At 42.2% G+C, this 20,067-nt stretch overlaps 1 protein-coding gene across 2 annotated transcripts in view; it reads right to left on the bottom strand.

The window, feature by feature from the left end:
* Positions 1-20,067, bottom strand: part of SMYD2 (SET and MYND domain containing 2) — a 57,326-nt gene that overhangs the window by 26,466 nt on the left and 10,793 nt on the right. For both annotated transcript variants that reach the window (XM_032289223.1, XM_032289224.1), the window contains exon 2: positions 5,326-5,389. In XM_032289223.1, coding sequence (XP_032145114.1) covers positions 5,326-5,389 — 64 coding nt within the window. The remainder of the gene's footprint in view (positions 1-5,325; positions 5,390-20,067) is intronic.

Genomic DNA, 20,067 nt, shown 5'->3' with positions numbered 1-20,067 from the left:
AGGTGAGATACGGAATTTTTCACACTGATGGTCCTCTTTTAAAACTTCTAATTCATTTTCTTTTCTTTTTTTTTTAAAGACAGACTCTCGCTGTCACCAGGCTGGAGTGCAGTGGCACGATCTGGGCTTACTACAACCTCCAACTCCCTGGTTCAAGCGATTCTCCTGCCTTAGCCTCCCCAGTAGCTGGGATTACAGGCATGCACCACCATACCCAGCTAATTTTTGTATTTTTAGTAGAGACGGGGTTTCACCATGTTGGCCAGGATGGCCAATGCGGAGATTACAAGTGTGAGTCACCGCTCCTAGCCAATTCATTTTCAACTAAGATAATAACGACTGTGCATGACTTTCACTTTTGTGCATAGTCAAAAATGCTTAAAGATGCATAAAGAGTTGCAAAATAGTCTCATGGTGCACTAGCATTTCCAGCACTGGAAGAAAAGAGTGATTATTATGGCATCCAGTTTTCTGCTGAGCAAATACGTTGCCTTCCTGGATAAAGAGACTGGATTTTCATCACGAAGACCCCTTTCTGCCTCTAGCATTTGGTGTTTCTATTGTTCTAACAACAAACACAGTCTACTTGTACACATTCACATGTGATTTCTTAAAATGTGGAACAGCAGAAAAAGTCACAGGATTTCTGCTTTCCACTAGCATAATCTTTAAGAAGAAGAGTGGAAAAGCAATCAGGTGGAACTTGACCAGCTTATACAAAGATGGCCCACGCAGCTTAACTACCATCACTAGACACATGCTTTGTTCTTATAGTATTCCCAAAGTAAGTGATGATACAAACTCATTTGCACGCATTTTCTTCCTACTGGTGATGTTAAATATTGAGAAAAGAAAGATGGCCCAAATTTAAAATGCTTCCTATGGCTGACAGGAGTGAACCGAACCAAGATTGAACCTATGACTCTGGCCCCATTACATTAATCACCCATAAGAACCGCATTTATTAGACATTGTCTATGCTTCATTATTTTCTATTCAATGACAAGGGCCTACTATTTTCTCACATGCTCCTCATACCCACTTAAAAAAAATCCCTTCCTACTTTCAAAGCTTACACATAACCCCCGCAGCTCCAAAACACAAAGGTTTTCTTCTTTATATTCATTACAGTTAAGAAATGTACCCTAGAATGATCTACTGCACAATGATTACTCTGTACGATAACTTTCTAAAACTCTTCTCTTGAAAATATCCTAGTATAATTTATGGGTGAATAATATACTTTGCTTCTCAGACATATTTAGAAAAATAAATACAGTTCATTAAAACACACAGGTTACAAAATAACACGCCCAACTAAAAAGGAATTTCTGTTTCTTTTATACTTCCTCCCATTACCCTTTCATGCATTAGTAATTAAAATCTTTCCTCTGGCACCATCACACTGAGTCAAGTGAACTAAGAGGGAAGTAGCGGGACAAGATAGAACCAAATTGTATCAAATAAAGCAAAATCCTAAAGCACTGAAGACAGAAGAGGACTTGGGGAGAACATACATCATGGCCAGGATCCCCTAAGAAGCCTTACTTCGTGTAAAGAGGAAACTCCCAGGAAGCAATGTGAGCCTTTAGCACTCTTGGAGAGGTTTCTGGCCAAGACAACAATGGACACAGCTCTTCCCTTTCGCATCCACTGAAGGCCACTTCACTTTCTCTGACATTCCCACAGCACCTCAGTTCCTAGAGGGCCCTCACTTCTCCCGAGCACACTATTGTAAAGGGGTGAAAGCCCTCTCCAAGTAATGGGTAAAGTCTCGTCTCCGTTCTGTGCTGTTTGATCTTGGGTCACCCAACCACTTGGGACTCTGCTTTCTTATCTATTGACATGTTGAACTCAATAACCTCCATCCCAACTCTACCACTGCAGTGTGGCACTGACCACCTGATGACTCCAGGAGGGTAGGGTCTACCTTTGAGGAAGGACCAGTTAATTAATAGCAGCTGAGGGCCATGCTTTCATAGGTGCAGAATCAATTACCTTCCTCATTGCCGCTCTTGTTTTGTGCCACGTTTTATCCTTTAAGCAGAGCCTCTACTTTGATCCCATGCAAGCACTCCCTTAAGCTGAACCCTGAACACATTTTTATCTGGAGCAAATGCCCCAGATTCCTCCCTAATGATTTCCTTTACGAAGCCCTCGCACTACCCTTTATTTCTAGGCGCTTACTTTTATTAAACCTTTATGCCTGCTCTATCTCTTTATAATACACTGCCCACACTTATTTAGTTCTTTGGTACTAAAGGATGAAAAACCTTAATGGTCATTAGCCTGTTCCTTCAGCAATGGGAGACAGATGAAACAAAAATGAAACTTACAGGTCAGATCCAGCCTGCCACCTCTAGAAACAAGAGGCTTCAGGAGCTGTGGTACCGCTCACCTCCTAGGAGGGTACTTTGGTCACCAGTTACTTAACAGAAGTGTAGGAAAGCAGAATTGCAGAAGTAATCCTCAGTGTTCAGGATGCCCCTGCCCGGAAACTGAGTGAGCAGCAGGGGAAACTCCATTATGAGCCTGGACACAGCAGGCTCTCTTGGCCTGCTGCCTTGAAACAGTAGAATCCCCTAACTGTTTACTCCATTCCTGGGGTTCCTTGCTCCCCAGGTAACGGTCTCATTATGAAGTGACTACCTGTACGGTTTTGTCTCCAAGGGCAGGATGTCTAGACTGTTCAACTTCTTGTTGTAAAGTAATCAACTGGCATTGTGGTACATACAGATTGGGATACTGGTTAATGTGAGCCTCCCCCAAGGGAGGACACCCCCTTATTACATGCTTACAAACGAGGTTTCTAGGATTCTAGGATTCTTGGTCCTGGGGCAGGGAAACCATAAAGGGCATCTCAAATCCCAACTTGGGCCATGATGATTCATCAAAATACTGCCACCTCATAAGCCCTCACAGAAGACAGTTCAGCAGCATGCTCAGGAGAAGACTCAGAGCTAACTCCGCATGCCACACACTCTGATGGTACCTATTAATACACTGTTCACAGCTACTTAGAGGAGTTAAGACTCATTTTGTAATAAGCATTACTTACACAATGTACACCATCAGTACTCTCAGTTTCTTAGAATCCAGCCATTCTCTCAGGCTGAAAAACCAAGTGCCTTAAATCAAAACGATGCTGTTTATTTCTCTGCATAAAGCTGAGCTTTAGTCTAGCCTGAATTACACAAATTCAATTTTCTGGTGGACGGTAATATGATTATTTATACAAACTCCTCACACCTGTATATAGGGTTACAGCTTATATAAAACTTTAATATCTATCACATCACGTGGTCCCTAACTTCCTAACTCACCAAGGTGGGTACCATTGTCCTCAGTTCAGATTTAAAGAAACTGAGCCTCAGAGATGTTTTGTAACTTGGCAATTTCATAGGGCTAGTAAGTAGCAGAGCCAGGACCTGCTCCTGGGACCATGGCCTCCTGCCACTCCATGCTATTTGATCTGAACTACATGTGACTCCCTATGCTTACTTCACTACAGAACCAGAATGGAATGAGTTAATTTTTCTAGAAGTGTTTAACTTACATATAGAAACAGCGAACTCATCTGGGAGGCCTAGAATCAAACCGTGTATTTTGCAGGGCCTGCTGATCTCTACAATGCCATTGCACTACTCTATCTACAATGGGTAGGAGCAAAGTATGATCTTTCCTCTTCAAAAGAAGGCACCCTCCCCGAAAACTCAACTACAAGCTCCATTTATATTTTCACTGCCACACAGGCCGACAGCCTCCGGGAGCCTGCTGTGGGAAACACAGGGAAGGGGACTGTGCATATGGTCTTCAGAGCCAAGGCAGAGTCTGAGCTTCCCAAGCCAAGGTCTCAGCCTGTGCTTCATTCTGGGGAGGGGCCGCTGTCCCTGGAGTGCTACAGTCAGATGAGACACCCGGGCTTAGCAATCTCTCCCACTGCTAAATAACGCTCTTTGAGGCCTTTCAGAGGCCAACAGTGTAGAGAGGTGAGAAAGAAAAAAAATGAAATAGTGGGTAATCCAAAGTGGACCAGGGATGGGGCTGCAGGGTGGGGAGGGAGAAGGATGACACACGGTATGGAAAGCACAACAAAAAGAGATGCGGATATGGAGAAAATCTTCCCTGTCCCGTAGAGCCACGCTTTAATAGCATCAGCATTTCCCAAGGTGTATTAATAGGTTCCCTTTAAAAATAAATGCCAGGGGGAGGTACAGAAAGATGGAAGAAGGCAGCTTAGAAATTCACAATGCCATACTAGCAAATTCAAGGCTACAACAGGTTCTGAAGTAAAGAGACCAAGTCCCCCTAAGTTGTTTGAACATGAAATGCATTTTCTGTGGAATACCTACATTTTGTGGAACACGTGTTTACTACAACAGTTTGGGAAGTATCACTCTTAGGCCCTCACAGAGTCTACCAAGAATTCCTTCAACATCCTCCTCATTAACCTTCCCATTTCTACATTTCGGGATTCATTTGAGACTCATTCATCCTAAACCCCTCAGCCCTGGCTGCTCCTGAGGTACTGGCCCCAGTTACGAGTTCAGAAAAGCCCCCCTCTGGCTATGCAGAGGTTGGATCAGGGGCTCACCGGAGTCTAGCTGCAAGCAGGCTGGATTCAAACAGCCTGAGGGTAAGATGTAGCCTGCTATGGAGGGATTTATAAAAATACAACAATAAAAAAATTAAAAAACTTAAAGATAGCTTTTTTTTTTTTGAGATGGAGTCTCGCTCTGTTGCCCAGGCTGGAGGGTGGAGTACAATCTCAGCTCACTGCAACCTCCGCCTCACAGGTTCAAGTGATTCTCCTGCCTCAACCTCCTGAGTAGCTTGGATACAGGTGCAAGCCACCAAGCCCAGCTAACTTTTTTTGTATTTTTAGTAGAGACGGGGTTTCACCATGTTGGTCAGGCTGGTCTCGAACTCCTAACCTTGTGATCTGCCCACCTCGGCCTTCCAAAGTGCTGAGATTACAGGCGTGAGCCACCACACTCAGCATTTTAATGCTGTTTATTTGTCATCTCTGCATTTTCCATCTGTTGTGCAGTCCTTGGGGCAAACTCTCAAACTTGCTAGCACACCTGCCTGTATCTAACATGGTCTCCTCCTGCAACTTGATTTTGGTCCTGCATGCAGCCTCGAACTGTTACTGCCCATCACTGGCTGCCTGTGAGGTCAGGGTCAGCACACACCCAAGGATATCCAGCCACATCCTATGCTTTCCAGCTCTGACTACAGGAGGGCGCTGAGGAATGCCATGACAAGGAAGAGGAGGACTTCAGAGGAAATTAGGCCCTCCCTGCCAGCTGGCCCAGCACCTACCTGACACTCCACATTGCAGTAAAATGCCTGCTTGCATCTTCCACATTTGGACAATCCTTCTTTCCTTAAAAACAGAAAGGGCACTGTAGTGGCAAGAGGCACAGAAACGTGAAGCTGCACATTTTATCATGCAATAGCAAAAGCCACCTGGTTGGAAAGCAGAGCCAAGGTTCACCTTACCTTACTCTCCCACCGAGAAGGCGCATGTTCCTTAAATGAGAGTTTGACCAGATTCAGCCCTTGAGGAGTGAGTGAGTCAAACAGTGCATGCACTCACATTTACTGAGCCCACCAATATGAAGAGTGCTGTCCAAAGAGATGAGGGACAGTGGCCCTTATTGACCAATGACCTGGCCAAAGACGCCAAGGCCATGAACGTCATCTGTACTACTGGTCAGTAGTTCAAGGCAAGTCAAGGTTCTTATGTCCTGATTTTCCCATCTGCTAAAGAGCCACAGACATAAACTATGTTGTAGGTTTGACCCCATGAAAACGGAGTGTTGGGCTGCACCTGCTCTGCTGAAAATACCACGTGAGTGACAACTCTCATTATTTAGAAATTGCAAGTAATGCAAAGACAGAATTTAGTATGCTAGGATTATTCAATGTTGTCCAGAAAGCTAAGTTTAAAAGTGCAACCTAGCAAGCGGAGACAGATTCTTTTTTTTTGAGACAGAGTCTCACTGTGTCACCCAGGCTGGAGGGCAGTGGCATGATCCTGGCTCACTATAGCCTCGACTTCCCAGGGTTAGTCCATTCTCCTCCATCAACTCCCAAGAAACTGGGACTACAGGTGTGTGCCACCACAACTGGGTAATTTTTGTATTTTTTGTAGAGAGAGAGTTTCACCATGTTACCCAGACTGATCCCCAACTCCTGGGCTCAAGCCATGCACCCACCTCAGCCTCCCAAAGTGCTGGTATCATTGGTATGAGCCACTGTGCCCCCGCCAAGACAGAATCTTGAATATGGTATTATGGGATCTGATTGCCACACACACCCATTTTGTCAGTGTACTATTTAGCTATTCTTCTGCTTCTTCATAATGGGGTCAATTCAACTTATTCATAGTTATTTTATTTTCCTGCTTCCCACAAAGGACAGGGACATTGTTGCTTCCCAACTGTTCGGTGCTAGTATGTATTGTGTGAGATGAACCAAAGCTTTTCAAAAGCTGAAAAGCCACTGAATTAAGCCACATACTACAAAACTCTTTACTTTTTTTCCGAAGTCAGGAACAATTGCATTGTTTAAGTCAGGGCGCAATCGGTCAAACCTGCTGTCTAACTCTTGCCCACCACGGTGATGCCAACTACTGGCCTTGTGGAGACACCGACACCATGAAGCGGCGGCACTGCCGTAGGGCCACCCTGTACCACCTCGTCTCACCTCCTCCGCAGCCCGGCAGAGCTGACGGGGACGGGGGCGTGCGTGGTGGGGCTGGCATCTTAGGATACAGATCTACATATTGTCACGCTGCAGAATCCTCCGTGGCTTCTCGTCAGCAAGTGGTAGTCACCACACTCCTCCTACAGAATCAAGGAAGTTTTCCAAAAATTCTCCTGTTGGAACTAAACAGACTGCCTTGCAGCTTTCTTGACAGCACTTGGATTCCAAGAAGCAGACTGAAGAATGTGGGAGAAAAACACATCTTGGGGTTGAGGCATAAATAAATATTCTAAGTTTGCACATCTCAATAGTTCAAAAAGGAACCTGCTAATTTAGCTGATGTATTCTCTGGCCTAAAATACTCCCCCTATCCCCCAGGGTATATCTGAAGGGATTCAACTCTGACTTTGCATTTTGGAATATAAAAGAAATAAGATGCATAGACCCTTGCTCTCTCGGGAAACACACTAAAAAATCACAGTAAAGTGACTCGTCAGCAAGTGCTGGATGATGCGGACTGTGCAGAAATGCCCAGGGTAGGAAAAGTAAAGACAGCAGAGCCAGGGAGGAAGCTTGCAAACCAGGAAATAGACAACGGGTGGGAGATGCTCCCCTTTAAAAATGTACATCCGAAAAGTCATCTTTAACGTTTGTTTTTATAGGGGCAGGTTATCGACCCCTGAGAATATGGTTGAAGCTTTTAACTTACTCTAATAACCCACCTTCTCCCCCAAGCTGAATGAAACAAAAGAAGTCTGTAAAATTTCAAGGGCTTTGCTGAGATGTTAAATGCTGAACCACAACAAAAAAATTCAAGGGCGGCCAAGCGCTGTGGCTCACGTCTATAATCCCAGCACTTTGGCAGTGGTGGGCAGGTGGATCACCTGAGGTCAGGAGTTCAACACCAGCCTGGCCAACATGGTGAAACCCCGTCTCTACTAAAAATACCCAAAAATCAGCCAGGCATGGTGGCACACACCTGTAATCCCAGCTACTTGGGAGGCTGAGGCAGGAGAATGGCTTGCACCTGGGAGGCGGAGGTTGCAGTGAGCCAAGATCATGCCATTGCACTCCAGCCTGGGCAACAACAGTGAAACTTCGTATAAAAAAAAAAAAAAATTAAAGGGCTCAGGGGCCACCTAAAAGTCCATATGCAGGACTACCAAAGAGCCTCTGATACCACCACTAAGACCCTATAATGTTAAAGATTAGGAAATTATCATAGTTAAAATGATATTAGCTCCGTAACATACAAAAACAAAACAAAACAAAACAAAAACCAAAAAAAAAAAAAAAAAAAAAAAGGATTAATGCACGTTTTTCTTGCACAGAAACCAGCAGTAAAGTTAACCTGAAACCAATACTTGTTTTGAGCCTTCATGTAACATCCCAGGAGAAAGTAGGCACTGGGCTCTAGGGAACTAAGAAACAACTCTAAGTGAAATTTCATCAAAATAACACCTCTCCCAAAAGCTGGCCTTCATTCAAACCAGCTGGTCACCAAGTCCACAGCCATAAACAATAAAGAGCAGGAAGAAAAGGCTAACTTTTCAGTGTTGGCAATAGGATATGTCATTTCTACTGTCTATCTCAGTGCTTCTCAAAGAGGTCTGCAGACTGCTGGGGTCCTGGAGACCCTTTCAGGGAGCTGGTGAGAGACAGAATTCATTTTATTTGCTTTTTTTCTTCACTATCTTAACATTCGTAATGCAGAAGGTGTAAGGCATAAAGGTGCCTGAAGGGTAGTAAACCTTCAGATGCCTGATCATAAATCAAAGCCCAGGAAACACTGTATTATTCTTTTTTTTTTTTGAGACGAGTCTTCTGGCTCTGTCGTCCAGGCTGAAGTGCAATGGCGCAATCTTGAATCACTGCAACCTCTGCCTCCTGGGTTTAAGCAATTCTCCTCCGTCAGCCTCCCGAGTGGCTGGGATTACAGGTGTGTGTGATGATGCCCAGCTAATTTTTGTATTAATAGAGACAGGGTTTCACCATGTTGACCAGGATGGTCTCGAACTCCTGACCTCAGATGATGTACCTGCCTCAGCCACCCAAAGTGCTGGGATTATAGGTGTGAGCCATCGCGCATGGCATGAACACTGTATTCTTTATTGCCATACTGGCAGTAAGAGGGAGAAAGCCAGTCTCATGAATGTCCCTGATGATGCACGAATGAATATTAACTTTACTAAATCTTGATTCTTAAGTACGTAGCTTTTTGGCATTGTATAGTGAAGTGGGAAGAATGCAAAAAGTATTTCTGCTTCGTACTGAAGCGCAATGGCTATCTCATGGAAGAGCACTGGTATGATCCCTGGTGTTGTAAACTGTGCTAGCCACTTTCTTCCTGGAAAAATTATTGCCCTGCCCCCCCCCCCCCCCCGTTTTTTCTTACTTGTAAGAACAGCTTTAGATAAACTGTGGTTATTCAGACTTGAGCACTTGGCAGATCTATTACTGAAATGAATGAAGCGAGCCTGTCACTTCCAGGAAAACAAACTTGTTGCCAGTGATAAAATCTGAGTTTTCAAGGAAAAATTAGAATTTTGGAAAACACAGATCTGCCATCCTGAGCTTGACAGCTTCTCAATACTGAAGACTTGTCTGATGAGGCTAGTGGTGATATTAGGTATTATGATTTTTTTTTAAATGTGGTTTATGAAATGAGCCAACTTTCAGGAGATCTATATAATCTAGGGAACTAATATTTTCCAAATGGCCAATGACACTGTTTCAAAAATTAGGCATGGCAAAAAAGTCATTCCAAGTGTACAGTAAACCAATGGACTTTATGTCAGTGAGTACATAAAGGTTCATAATATGACTTCTGATTGTACTTTACAACTTTTAAGACAACATCAATTATCAAAGCACAGTGATGAATCAAACAACAACATCCACATTTAACTGAGAAGGCCATCGAAATACCGTTCTCTTGCCCATTACATGTCTATGTGAAGCTTTATTTTTGCTACATACTCCAACTAAAACATAACATGACAGACTGAATTCAGAAGCATATTTGAGACTCTGGTTGTTTTCTATGAATCCAGACATTAAAGAGACTTACAAAAATTTAAAACAAAAACACGATTCTCAGTAATTCTTTTGTTTTGTAAGATATTTCTCACAGAAAAATGTTAGCATTAATAGTTGTCATTTTAAAATGAATAAACACTTTATAATTTTCTCTGTTTAACTTGAAATATGATACATAATGATAGCTATAACTCACATAAACAAAAGTTCTCTGGGGTTCTCAATAATTTTTAAGAGTACAGAGGGACCCTGAAACCAAAAAGTTTGAAAATTGCTGATCTATTTTAGTAATCTCATCAGGTCTATGGAGAAGCTATTAGTATCCTATTTTTCAAATGAAGATAATAAGGATCTTAGACATGAAACAACTAATCCAACATGGTGAGAGGTCTCACTCCAGCCTGGGCAATGGAGTGAGACCCTATCTTCAGAAAAATAAAAAAATAACAAATGCTGCAGAGGTCATGGAGAAAAAGGAACGCTTATACAGGTATTGATCGAGTTACGACCTATGCAACTTACGACCATTCGACTTTACGACCACAATCACTAGCCATGACTGCTCCGCGTCTGGCAGCGCAAACGTTGCCCGGTTGGGCATACGACAGTGCGGACCAGCTTCCAGCAGCACTACCATCTCTGCCTGCACCATTTCGACTGTACATATAGCCAACTCAACTTATGACCAAATCGTGTTACGACCGGTCTGCCGGTCCCAATCGTGGTCGTAAGTCGAGCACTAGCTGTACACTGTTGATGGGAACATAAATTAGTTCAGCCACTGTCAAAGGCAGTTCGGAGATTTCTCAAAGAACTTAAAAGTAGGTGGCAGAATTGGAATTCACACATTTTATTTCCATCATACCTGGGCATCCTTCCTTGTACTGTGACACTGGTCCAGGAGGGTAGACTCCATGCAACAAAAATAGTCTACATGAGTGGATAAGCCAACAGTAACAGCAAAGCACAGGAGAGGCAAGCTTTACCCTGGTCTGCATGATGTGCTAGCTCCACTGGCATCCCATTAATGTCTTTGCTTCAAAGATGCAATGGGGGAGGGGATCTAGGATCATTTTTCAAAATGAGATATGGGGAGGGAATATCCGCACAAAAGAGCATCTCTCAACCCACTATGCCCCAGGAACCATTTCACTTGAAACAGATTGTAAGAAAACAAGGACTGATGTATTCATGGTGCATACAGAGGGTCCCTCCTCTCATTCAGTACGGTAGGCCTACATGTTTCTCCCACAGACCCTGGGAGAGTCCAAGCTGGATCGAGTCCTCTAGGAACCTGGTGAGGGAACACCGCACTCTTCACCAAAAACTGAAAAGCTTTGCCTGGCTCTAGGGAAGATTTTACTACATGTATGCTCACTGAACCAACTACCTGGTTATACGTGAATTTTACTTTTTAAAAATAATAATTTCAACTTACATTTTAGATTCAGGGGTACATGCTCAGGTTTGCTGCATCGGGATATTGCATGACACTGAGGTTTGCAACATAAATGATCCCAGTGGCCAGGTAGTGAGCATAGTACCCAATATGTAGTTTTCCAGCTCTTGCTCTCTTCCTTTCTCCTTCCTAGTAATCTCAGTGTCTAATGTTGCCATCTTTACATCCATGAATACCCAATGTTTAGCTCCCACTTAAAAGTGAAAACATGGCTGGGTGCAGTGGCTCAAGCCTGCAATTCCAGCACTTTGGGAAGTCGAGGTGGGCAGATCACAATGTCAGAAGATTGACCATCCTGACTAACACAGTAAAACTCCATCTTTACTAAAAATACACCCCGTCTCTACTGAAAATACAAAAAAATTAGCTGGACATGGTAGCACATGCCTATAGTCCCAGCTACTTGGGAGGCTGAGGCAGGAGAATCTCCTGAACACAGGAAGTGGAAGTTGCAGTGAGCTGAGGTTGTGCCACTGTACTCCTGCCTGGGTGACACAGCAAGACTCTGTCTCCAAAAAAAAAAAAAAAAAAGAGTGAGAACATGAGGTATTTGGTTTTCCGTTTCTGCATTAATTTGCTTAGGATAAGAGCCTCCAGCTGCAACCATGTTGCTACAAATGACATAATTTCATTCTTTTTTATGACTGTATAGTATTCTATGGTGTATATGTACATTTTCTTTATCCAATCCACTGCTGATGGGCACCCACGTTGATTCTGTGTCTTTGCTATGGTGAACACTGCTGCAATGAACATTCAAGTGCATGTGTCTTTTCAGTAGAACAATTTATTTTCATTTGGGTATATACCGAGTAAAGGGACTGCTGCGTCGAAAGTTGTTCTGTTTTAAGTTCGAGAAATCTCCAAACTGCCTTTGACAGTGGCTGAACTAATTTACATTCCCACCAACAGTGTATAAGCATTCCTTTTTTTTCTCCACAGCTTCACCAGCATTTGTTATTTCTTTATCTTTCTGGAGATAGGGTCTCACTCTGCTGCCCAGGTTGTAGTGCAGTGGTATGATCATAGCTCGTAATTATGACTGCAGCCTCAAACTCCTGGGCTCAAGCAATCCTCTCACCTCAGCCTCCCAACTAGCCAAGACTACAGGGACACACTACCATGTCTGGCTACTTTGTTGTCTATTTTGTAGAGATGGGGGTCTTGCTATGTTGCCCAGGCTGGTCTCAAACTCCTAGCCTCAAGTGATCCTCCTGCCTCAGCTTCCCAAAGTGCCAGGATTACAGATGTGAGCCATGATGCCCAGCCACATCTGTTATTTTTTGACTGTTTAACAATAGCCATTCTAATTGATGTGAGATAGTTTCTCATTGCGGTTTTGATGTGCGTTTCTCTGATGATTAGTGATGTTGAGTATTTTTTCATGTTTATTGGCTACTTGTATGTCTTCTTTTGAGATGCCACTTGCACGTCTTCTTTGCCCACTTTTTAATGGGGTTATTTGGTTTTTGCTTGTTAAATTAACTTCCTCACAGGTTCTGAATATTAGACCTTTGTCAGATGCACAGTTTGTGAATATTTTCTTTTCTACTCTGTAGCGTGTCTATTTACTCTGTTGATAGCTTCTTTTGCTGTGCAGAAGCTCTTCAGCTTAATTAGGTCCCACTTGTCAATTACTGTTTCCAATGCTTTTGAGGACTTCATCATAAGTCCTTTGTCAAGGCCAATGTCCAGAATGATATTCCCTAGGTGGTCTACGATTTTTATAGTTTGAGGTCTTACATTTAAATCTTCAATCCATCTTGAGGTAATTTTTGATATGATAAAATGTAGGAGTCTAGTTTCTTTCTTCTGCATATGGCTAGCCAGTCATCCCAGTACCATTTATTGAATAGGAAGTCTTTTCCCCATTGCTTATTTCTGTTGACTTTGTCAAAGATCAGATTATTATAAGTGTGCAGCTTTACTTCTGGGTTCTCTATTCTGTTCTGTTGGTCTATGTCTCTGTTTTGTACCCATACCATGCTGTTTTGGTCACCATAGCCTTACAGTATAATTTGAAGTTGGGTACTGTGATGCCTCTGGCTTTGTTCTTTTTGCTTACGATTGTTTTGGCTATTTGGGCTCTCTTTTGGGACTACATGAATTTTAGAAAAGTTTTTTCTTATTCTGTGAAAAATGACTTTGGTAGTTTGGTGGGAACAGTGTTGAATCTGTAGATTGCTTTGGGCAACATGGACATTTTAACAATATTGATTCTTCCAATCCATGAGCATGGAATGTTTTTCCATTTGTTTGTGTCATCTCCAATTTCTTTCAGCAGTATGAATTTTCTTAACATAAGTCCTCTTGGGCCAGCTTGCCTTCAGAGTAGAGAAGAAAAGCTACCAGTTTTTGATAGCTACCGGTATTGATAGTGAATAACGTAAGAATTGGCTTTGATCTATTTTGGTTTGGGTGATTCTAGATGAGGTGGGGTGGGGGTGGGGAGGAAGCCCTGTTTAAATTACTCAGATGTGTGCTTCAGTTCTTTCCATAGCTAGCAAGAGATTTAAACTGTTAAGTCTCATAGCTGAAATTCAAACTAAAACTTGCTGAGCTGGTACCTGCACTGTGTGTGTGTGGTATATGTGCCTGAGAGAGAAGAGAGATCCTGCAAGTGTTTGACTATTGCTGACTGAGGAGTTACAGCCAGAGAGACACTTCACATGGGCTATCCATTTTCGCTGTAGGAATATACAAAGCATTTGGAATAAACTCTGTTCCTACAAAAGACACAGTCGTAAATCTATCATTTACAATGTAATCTGATCTGAATTATCCAGGAGGCAAAATAAAGAAAAAATTTCCCTTAAAAAAAAAAAAAAAAAAAAAAAGAACTGAAATAACCCCAAAGGAATGGAACTAAAAGGAAAGTGAAGAGTGAATCACTAATCATCTCTCACAGTGGTTTTCAACCTTTACTGTCTGGGGCAGGGCTCATCAGGTTTCATTCAATTGGTATGTGTTGAGTTCAGGCACTAGGACGTTTAGAAAGCTCCCAGGAGACTCCAACGTGCTTCCAGAATGCAGAGCCACGGGCCTATGGTAACACATTGGGGTGGAGTGGCTTTTTTGTGAGGAAACTGCTGTATACAGTTGAAACACTCTGCAAGGCAGATTCTTTAGAGTTTTCTGAGATTCTTAAGAATGAATCACAGGATGAATCAGGTTGTTTAACTACCTTGATGATGAATGTTTACGTTAAGAATAAAGTGGCTGACCCTGTCCTTTCTAATCTATGATGAAGTATGCTAGTAGCAGGTGCAAGTTTTAAGAAAGAAATGCCCCAGCTTTCCTTCTGCTGCTTCTTGATTCCTGTCTCACAATTTAGCATGCATATGATGAGTTATTCTTCCCACTTTCCTATCTCAAATCCTTTTTTCTTTCTGGTACTTGATGTGCTATGTGATCTTGGGCAAGTTATTAATCCTTTCTGAACCTCAGTTTACTTCACTGTCAAAGATATTTCCACCTTATAGGTTTGCTATGAAAGTTAAACGAGAAAATACAAGCAAAACATTTAATACATTGCTTAGAACACTGTAAACGTTCAACAAATGCTGGGTGCTACTACACTTTTAATTAGTCTTTGTGCTTTTTTTTTTAGGTGATGTCAACTATTGAAATACCATCAGCACAGTCTCAGACTCATAGCTAGAGGATCTATGTTTCTAAAGCCTTTGTTTTATGGGCAAATATCTCCCCTGCTGTGAATAAAAGGGCTCTTTGAACTTAAGAAATAGTTCTATCCACAAAGGAAGAAAAGAAATGTTACAGGAAAATGCAAGTATTTGATTATTACTGACTGGAACAGAACCTAGAAGACACGCTCCTGTCATTTCCTAGTGGAGGAGACACACACAGTGATTAATTTCCTTGCTTTTAAAAATCGAAAACCATGAAGATCAACAAGTTAGAAATGTAATTAACAACTCCTGCTAGTTAATGCATTGCCGCAGGTGCTGTTGGTCTAGATAAAAAGGATTTGATTCTGTAAGCTCCCTACTTTCTGCTACTGAAATGAATGCTTAGTGGGTTTCACCATGAAAGAAAATGATACTGGCATAGAGGGGGTTTGCAATAACAATTACTTTTAACTAATGGTGACAGAAGAAGTGACAAGTATGCTCTGTTGAACAGAGGCAGCCCCAGCCAAATGAAAAAGAGAAAAGGAAAAAAGCCCAGCAGCGCAATATAACTTCACCATAGGTTGAAATAAGACAATCAGAAACAAAGTTAGCCTCCCACCCAGCGAGGGTGGTTGTACTAGCAAGGCCTCCAATCTTGTTTAAGAGAAATAAAAATTGGAGGAATTGTGGCAGAACCCTATTATAACCCTGGTCAGGGGACAAGGATAATACTCAGGCTACAGGTTTTTGTGTAATAGTGAAAGGTGCTCCAGACATCACTTTAATCCACAATGTAACAGTGAACGGGACCCACGTGCAGCGGGGGGCTTCTTCCCAGAGCTGTGCTGAACCTTCGCTCAGCACCAGGCTTTGTTCTGAGGCTTGTTAAAAGTTAGAGCCTGCATCCTCTTGGGGAGGCAGGAAATATTTAGGGCAGTAAGGTAGCAACTAATAGGTTTTCCCAACTATTGGAACTGGAGCTGTGATTTACAAGGAGGAAGCTGGGCTTGGTGGTCGGGGTAATGGCTGACCTACTTATAACATGATAACACAGATTTGTTTTCATGCAGGCTCTGGCCCAGACAAAATTTACCTTTGCCTTAGAAAGAAAAAAAAAAATTCAAAAAGCTTATGAATATAGGAGAGAAATATTTAGCCTATGAAACAATGAACATTAAATTTTCTTTTCGGCCCCTGGACAACACCTATACCCGAAGCTTCTCTTGTAGGCCCTGCACAATCTCTAACAGTTCAAGCTCGCCCAAAGAATGAACATATACACTTTTAAAATTTCACGTTTTCCTCTGGAAATGCTCTGTCTTAACTTTTGTGCAAGGTCAGAGTGACATTTCCTTGCTACTTTTATCCTTACTTCTCTAATGCCTTCTGATTGAGAAGTCAAAAGCAAAGAAACAATGAATGCCTTTCTTTCTAACTCAGTTCTCTCATAAAGGAACTGACAAAATAATATCCACCACTTCTTCCAGTGGTATAACAAATGACAAATGTTACTATTAGTAGTTTGTAACAAATACCAATATTATTAGATTCCCCTATGCTTGCTGTTACACAAAACTCACATGACTAAATATCAAGGAAAACAATAAAATCAAAGTAATATAAATTTAAGTACCTTAAAACTTAAAATACACCTAACAGTATTCGTTGCTTCTACATTCTGTCTATAAAACAGAAATAAACCATGGTAAAATCTCCTTTACAGTCTAACACAAAATGTGAGTTCCCAGAACATGGTCAGGTCTACTGCAGCAAAACCTGAGTGTTAACTACCTGCCCAGACAGACCTGTTTAGAATCTTACTTACGGGAAAATGTGTTTTTTTGTTGTTGCTTTGTTTTGTTTTTTGAGAGCGGGTCTTGCTCTGTGGCCTAGGCTAGAGAGCTAATCTTGGCTCACTGCAATCTCTGCCTCCTAGGCTCAAGAGATTCCCCTGTCTCAGCCTCCCAAGTAGCGGGGCTTACAAACATGAACCACCATACCCAGCTAATTTTTGTATTTTTAGTAGAGACAAGGTTTCACCATGTTGGCCAGGCTGGTCTCAAACTCCTGACCTCAAGCTATCCGCCCGTCTCGGCAACCCAAGTGCTGGGATTACGGGCGTGAGCCACTGTACCTGACCTGGAAAATGCTATCTTTTCAATTGCCTAGAGAAGTTTTTTAAGAGTTGACATTCTCTCATCCCCTCAGTTTTATTTTCCTGCAAACAAAATATAAAAAATTGAATTACCAATTTGTTTAGGTGAATTACCCCCAACTGTGGACTTCACCTTGAAAACTCAAACTGATCAGATACCGTTTGAACAGATTTGGTAGACATTTTTCTTTCAATCCTTATTGATTTCATTTGTATTTCTCTGAATAAAGAACATTTTTTTATACTATAAACCCCTGCACACAAGGCAGTAAGAAGACATGTTAATCTACCATAGCTAAGTAATTTCTATTCACAAGTGTTATTTTGTAGGTACAAAAGTACTATGCTTCAGCCATACTGGGAAATAATACCTTTGTAAAAAAAAAAAAAAAAAAAGAAAGAGAGAGATTTGGGGAAATCAGCCCTGTCTACATAAGAGTGGTAAATATAAATATGAGGCAAAATGATTCAGCATCCAAATGGTCTACATGACCCGGAATTGACAGCAGAAAGCTACGCCTAGGGCTGAGCTCTTTGAAGACACAGGAGTTAGGGAAATAGCATTTACTGAGCATGTTGTCTTATTCATCTCTGAAACTCCACAGTGAGAGCACAATGCTTTGAATAGTAGGATGTTCAATAAATGTAAATTATTGTAAAATAAATACAAACCAGTCGATAAATAAAATGAGCAGATGTGTGGGCTGAAGTAGTTAAGAAAACGCTTTGGACTGGGCATGGTGGCTTGTGCCTATAATCCCAGCACTTTGCGGGGGGACCAAGGTTGGTGGATTACCTGAGGTTGGAAATTTGAGACCAGTCTGGCCAACATAGTGAAACCCCATCTCAATGAAAAAACACAAAAATCAGCCAGTCGTGGTGGCGCATGCCTGCAATCCCAGCTACTTGGAGGCTGAGGCAGGAGAATTGCTTGGACTGGGGAGGCAAAGGCTGCAATGAGCAGAGACTGCTACTTGCATTCCAGGCTGGGTGAAAGAGTGAGGCTGTCTCAAAAAACAAACAAAGGCAAAGCAAAACAAAACAAAAACCCAGAAAAAGAAAAATCCGTGAAAGAGATGCAATTTGAGCTGGATCTTTCTTGCATATAAACAAACTTATGCTATAAGGCCTTACCTAGGTAGAAGGCGGAGGATAAGGAAGGAACTATTACAGAGAAAAGCATTCTAGGTGACAAATGGACAATAGGAAGAATGAAGAATGACATTCTTCACCTTTGCAAAGACCACCCAAATTGAACCTAGGGTCTACGTCAAAACGCAGTGAGGGATAATGCTGGATACAATGGGAGGGGCACTTAGTAGGGAATTTGTCCTGAAGAAAACAGGGAGTCAGTGAAGAGTTTTGAGAGTATTTACAAGGATTCATTTCCAAGAACAAGCAGCTGCATATTAAGAGAGGTGATGAGGCCTATGCACAGGGCCACTAGTAAGATAAGATGCAGAAATGAGACTACTATATTTCACAAATGTTTACTGCAGTAACAGAGGCTGGTCTTCTTGCTAAATGCTGGGGTTACAAAGATGAGTAAGAAGCTCATGCATTCAAGGAGCAAGTGTGACAAAGGACGTTTGTATGAGATACTGCAGGAACAAAAGACGAAGGGAACTAATCCAGCCTACAGAAATCAGAACAGACTTCTCAGAACCAAAGGAGTCAACCAGGCAAAGAGGAACACAGAGAGGAGAATCAGCAAGGTGTATATATGAGTGTATACATTTGCATTCATTACAATAAGCAATTTAGGATGACCAGAGTGAAACAAACAAAGCAGAGCAAGCTAGACTAGGCTCCTGAGGCTTGGTTTGAGAAGCCCCAGCTCTGCCACAGGGTTCCATCAGGGACATCCTCAGATTCATAGACAGAAGGTCGAGAGTGGTGGGCTTCTTTTTCTCTCTCTATCAGGGGCATCCTCAGATTCACAGGGAGAAGGTCGAGAGAGGTGGGCTTCTCTCTCTCTCTCTCTCTCTCTCCCCCTCTGCACCTAGAAAATATTTAGTAGCTGAGTCCTTGTAAAGCTGGAACATGTGCAGAAATCAATTAAATATTGGATGAAACAAACAGATTGTTCCTAAATCCCTACTTCCTTGTTAACCTGAATGTTTTAAAGTTAAAAAACAAAACAAAACAAAACAAAACCCTAAAGGTGTTTTTTTGTTTTTTGTTTTTTTGTGACGGAGTTTCGCTCTTGTTACCCAGGCTGGAGGGCAATGGCGCGATCTCGGCTCACCGCAACCTCCGCCTCCCGGGTTCAGGCAATTCTCCTGCCTCAGCCTCCTGAGTAGCTGGGATTACAGGCACGCGCCACCATGCCCAGCTAATTTTTTGTATTTTTAGTAGAGACGGGGTTTCACCATGTTGACCAGGATGGTCTCGATCTTTTGACCTCGTGATCCACCTGCCTCGGCCTCCCAAAGTGCTGGGATTACAGGCGTGAGCCACCGCGCCCGGCCCTAAAGGTGTTTTTTTAGAGTGTTATTTAAAATATTTACTCAGGTGTATGGGTAGGCCATATTTCATTAACTTCTAAAATATGTCTACCCAGAGCTTCTGCTATTTTAACCAACACAGGGATGTTGCCATTTCATTGGACTTAAGTATTATCTGATCAAAGCTCTCCCTTAGTTTGCGTGAATCATGAGACAAGAGTGTCGTAATTGCAGGGGTGGAAAGATGTGATGCCTTTTCTCATCCATCATAAGGGTCATGGCCAACACCCCTGGAAGAAAAGAGGGGTTAACAAGAGAAAAACTTAAGAAATGTATTTAGTCCAAGTTTTTACACAAGAGCCTTCAGAAGGAGCCCAATAACTCACGGAAAACTATTTTTATGCTTAGGTTAAATGAAGAATACATGAAAGGGTATGAGCTAATAATGCAAACAGACTGAGGCGGGGAAGGTCACACAGTCCCTGCTCCTGAAGCCCTTCCAATCCCCTTCAGTGGAAAGTACTCTATATGCCAAAGGGCCAAACTTTGGGGTATCATTTTCTGAGTCCCAACACAGTTAAACATTTTGGTTAACAGAATGTTCTTCATGACACATGTGGA

This window comes from Sapajus apella, unplaced genomic scaffold, assembly GCF_009761245.1.
Source record: "Sapajus apella isolate SASKATOON/1434 unplaced genomic scaffold, GSC_monkey_1.0 scaffold22, whole genome shotgun sequence".
Lineage (NCBI taxonomy): Eukaryota > Metazoa > Chordata > Mammalia > Primates > Cebidae > Sapajus > Sapajus apella.
Note: the sequence above shows the minus strand (reverse complement) of the source record. Positions and strands in the feature narration are given on the sequence as shown.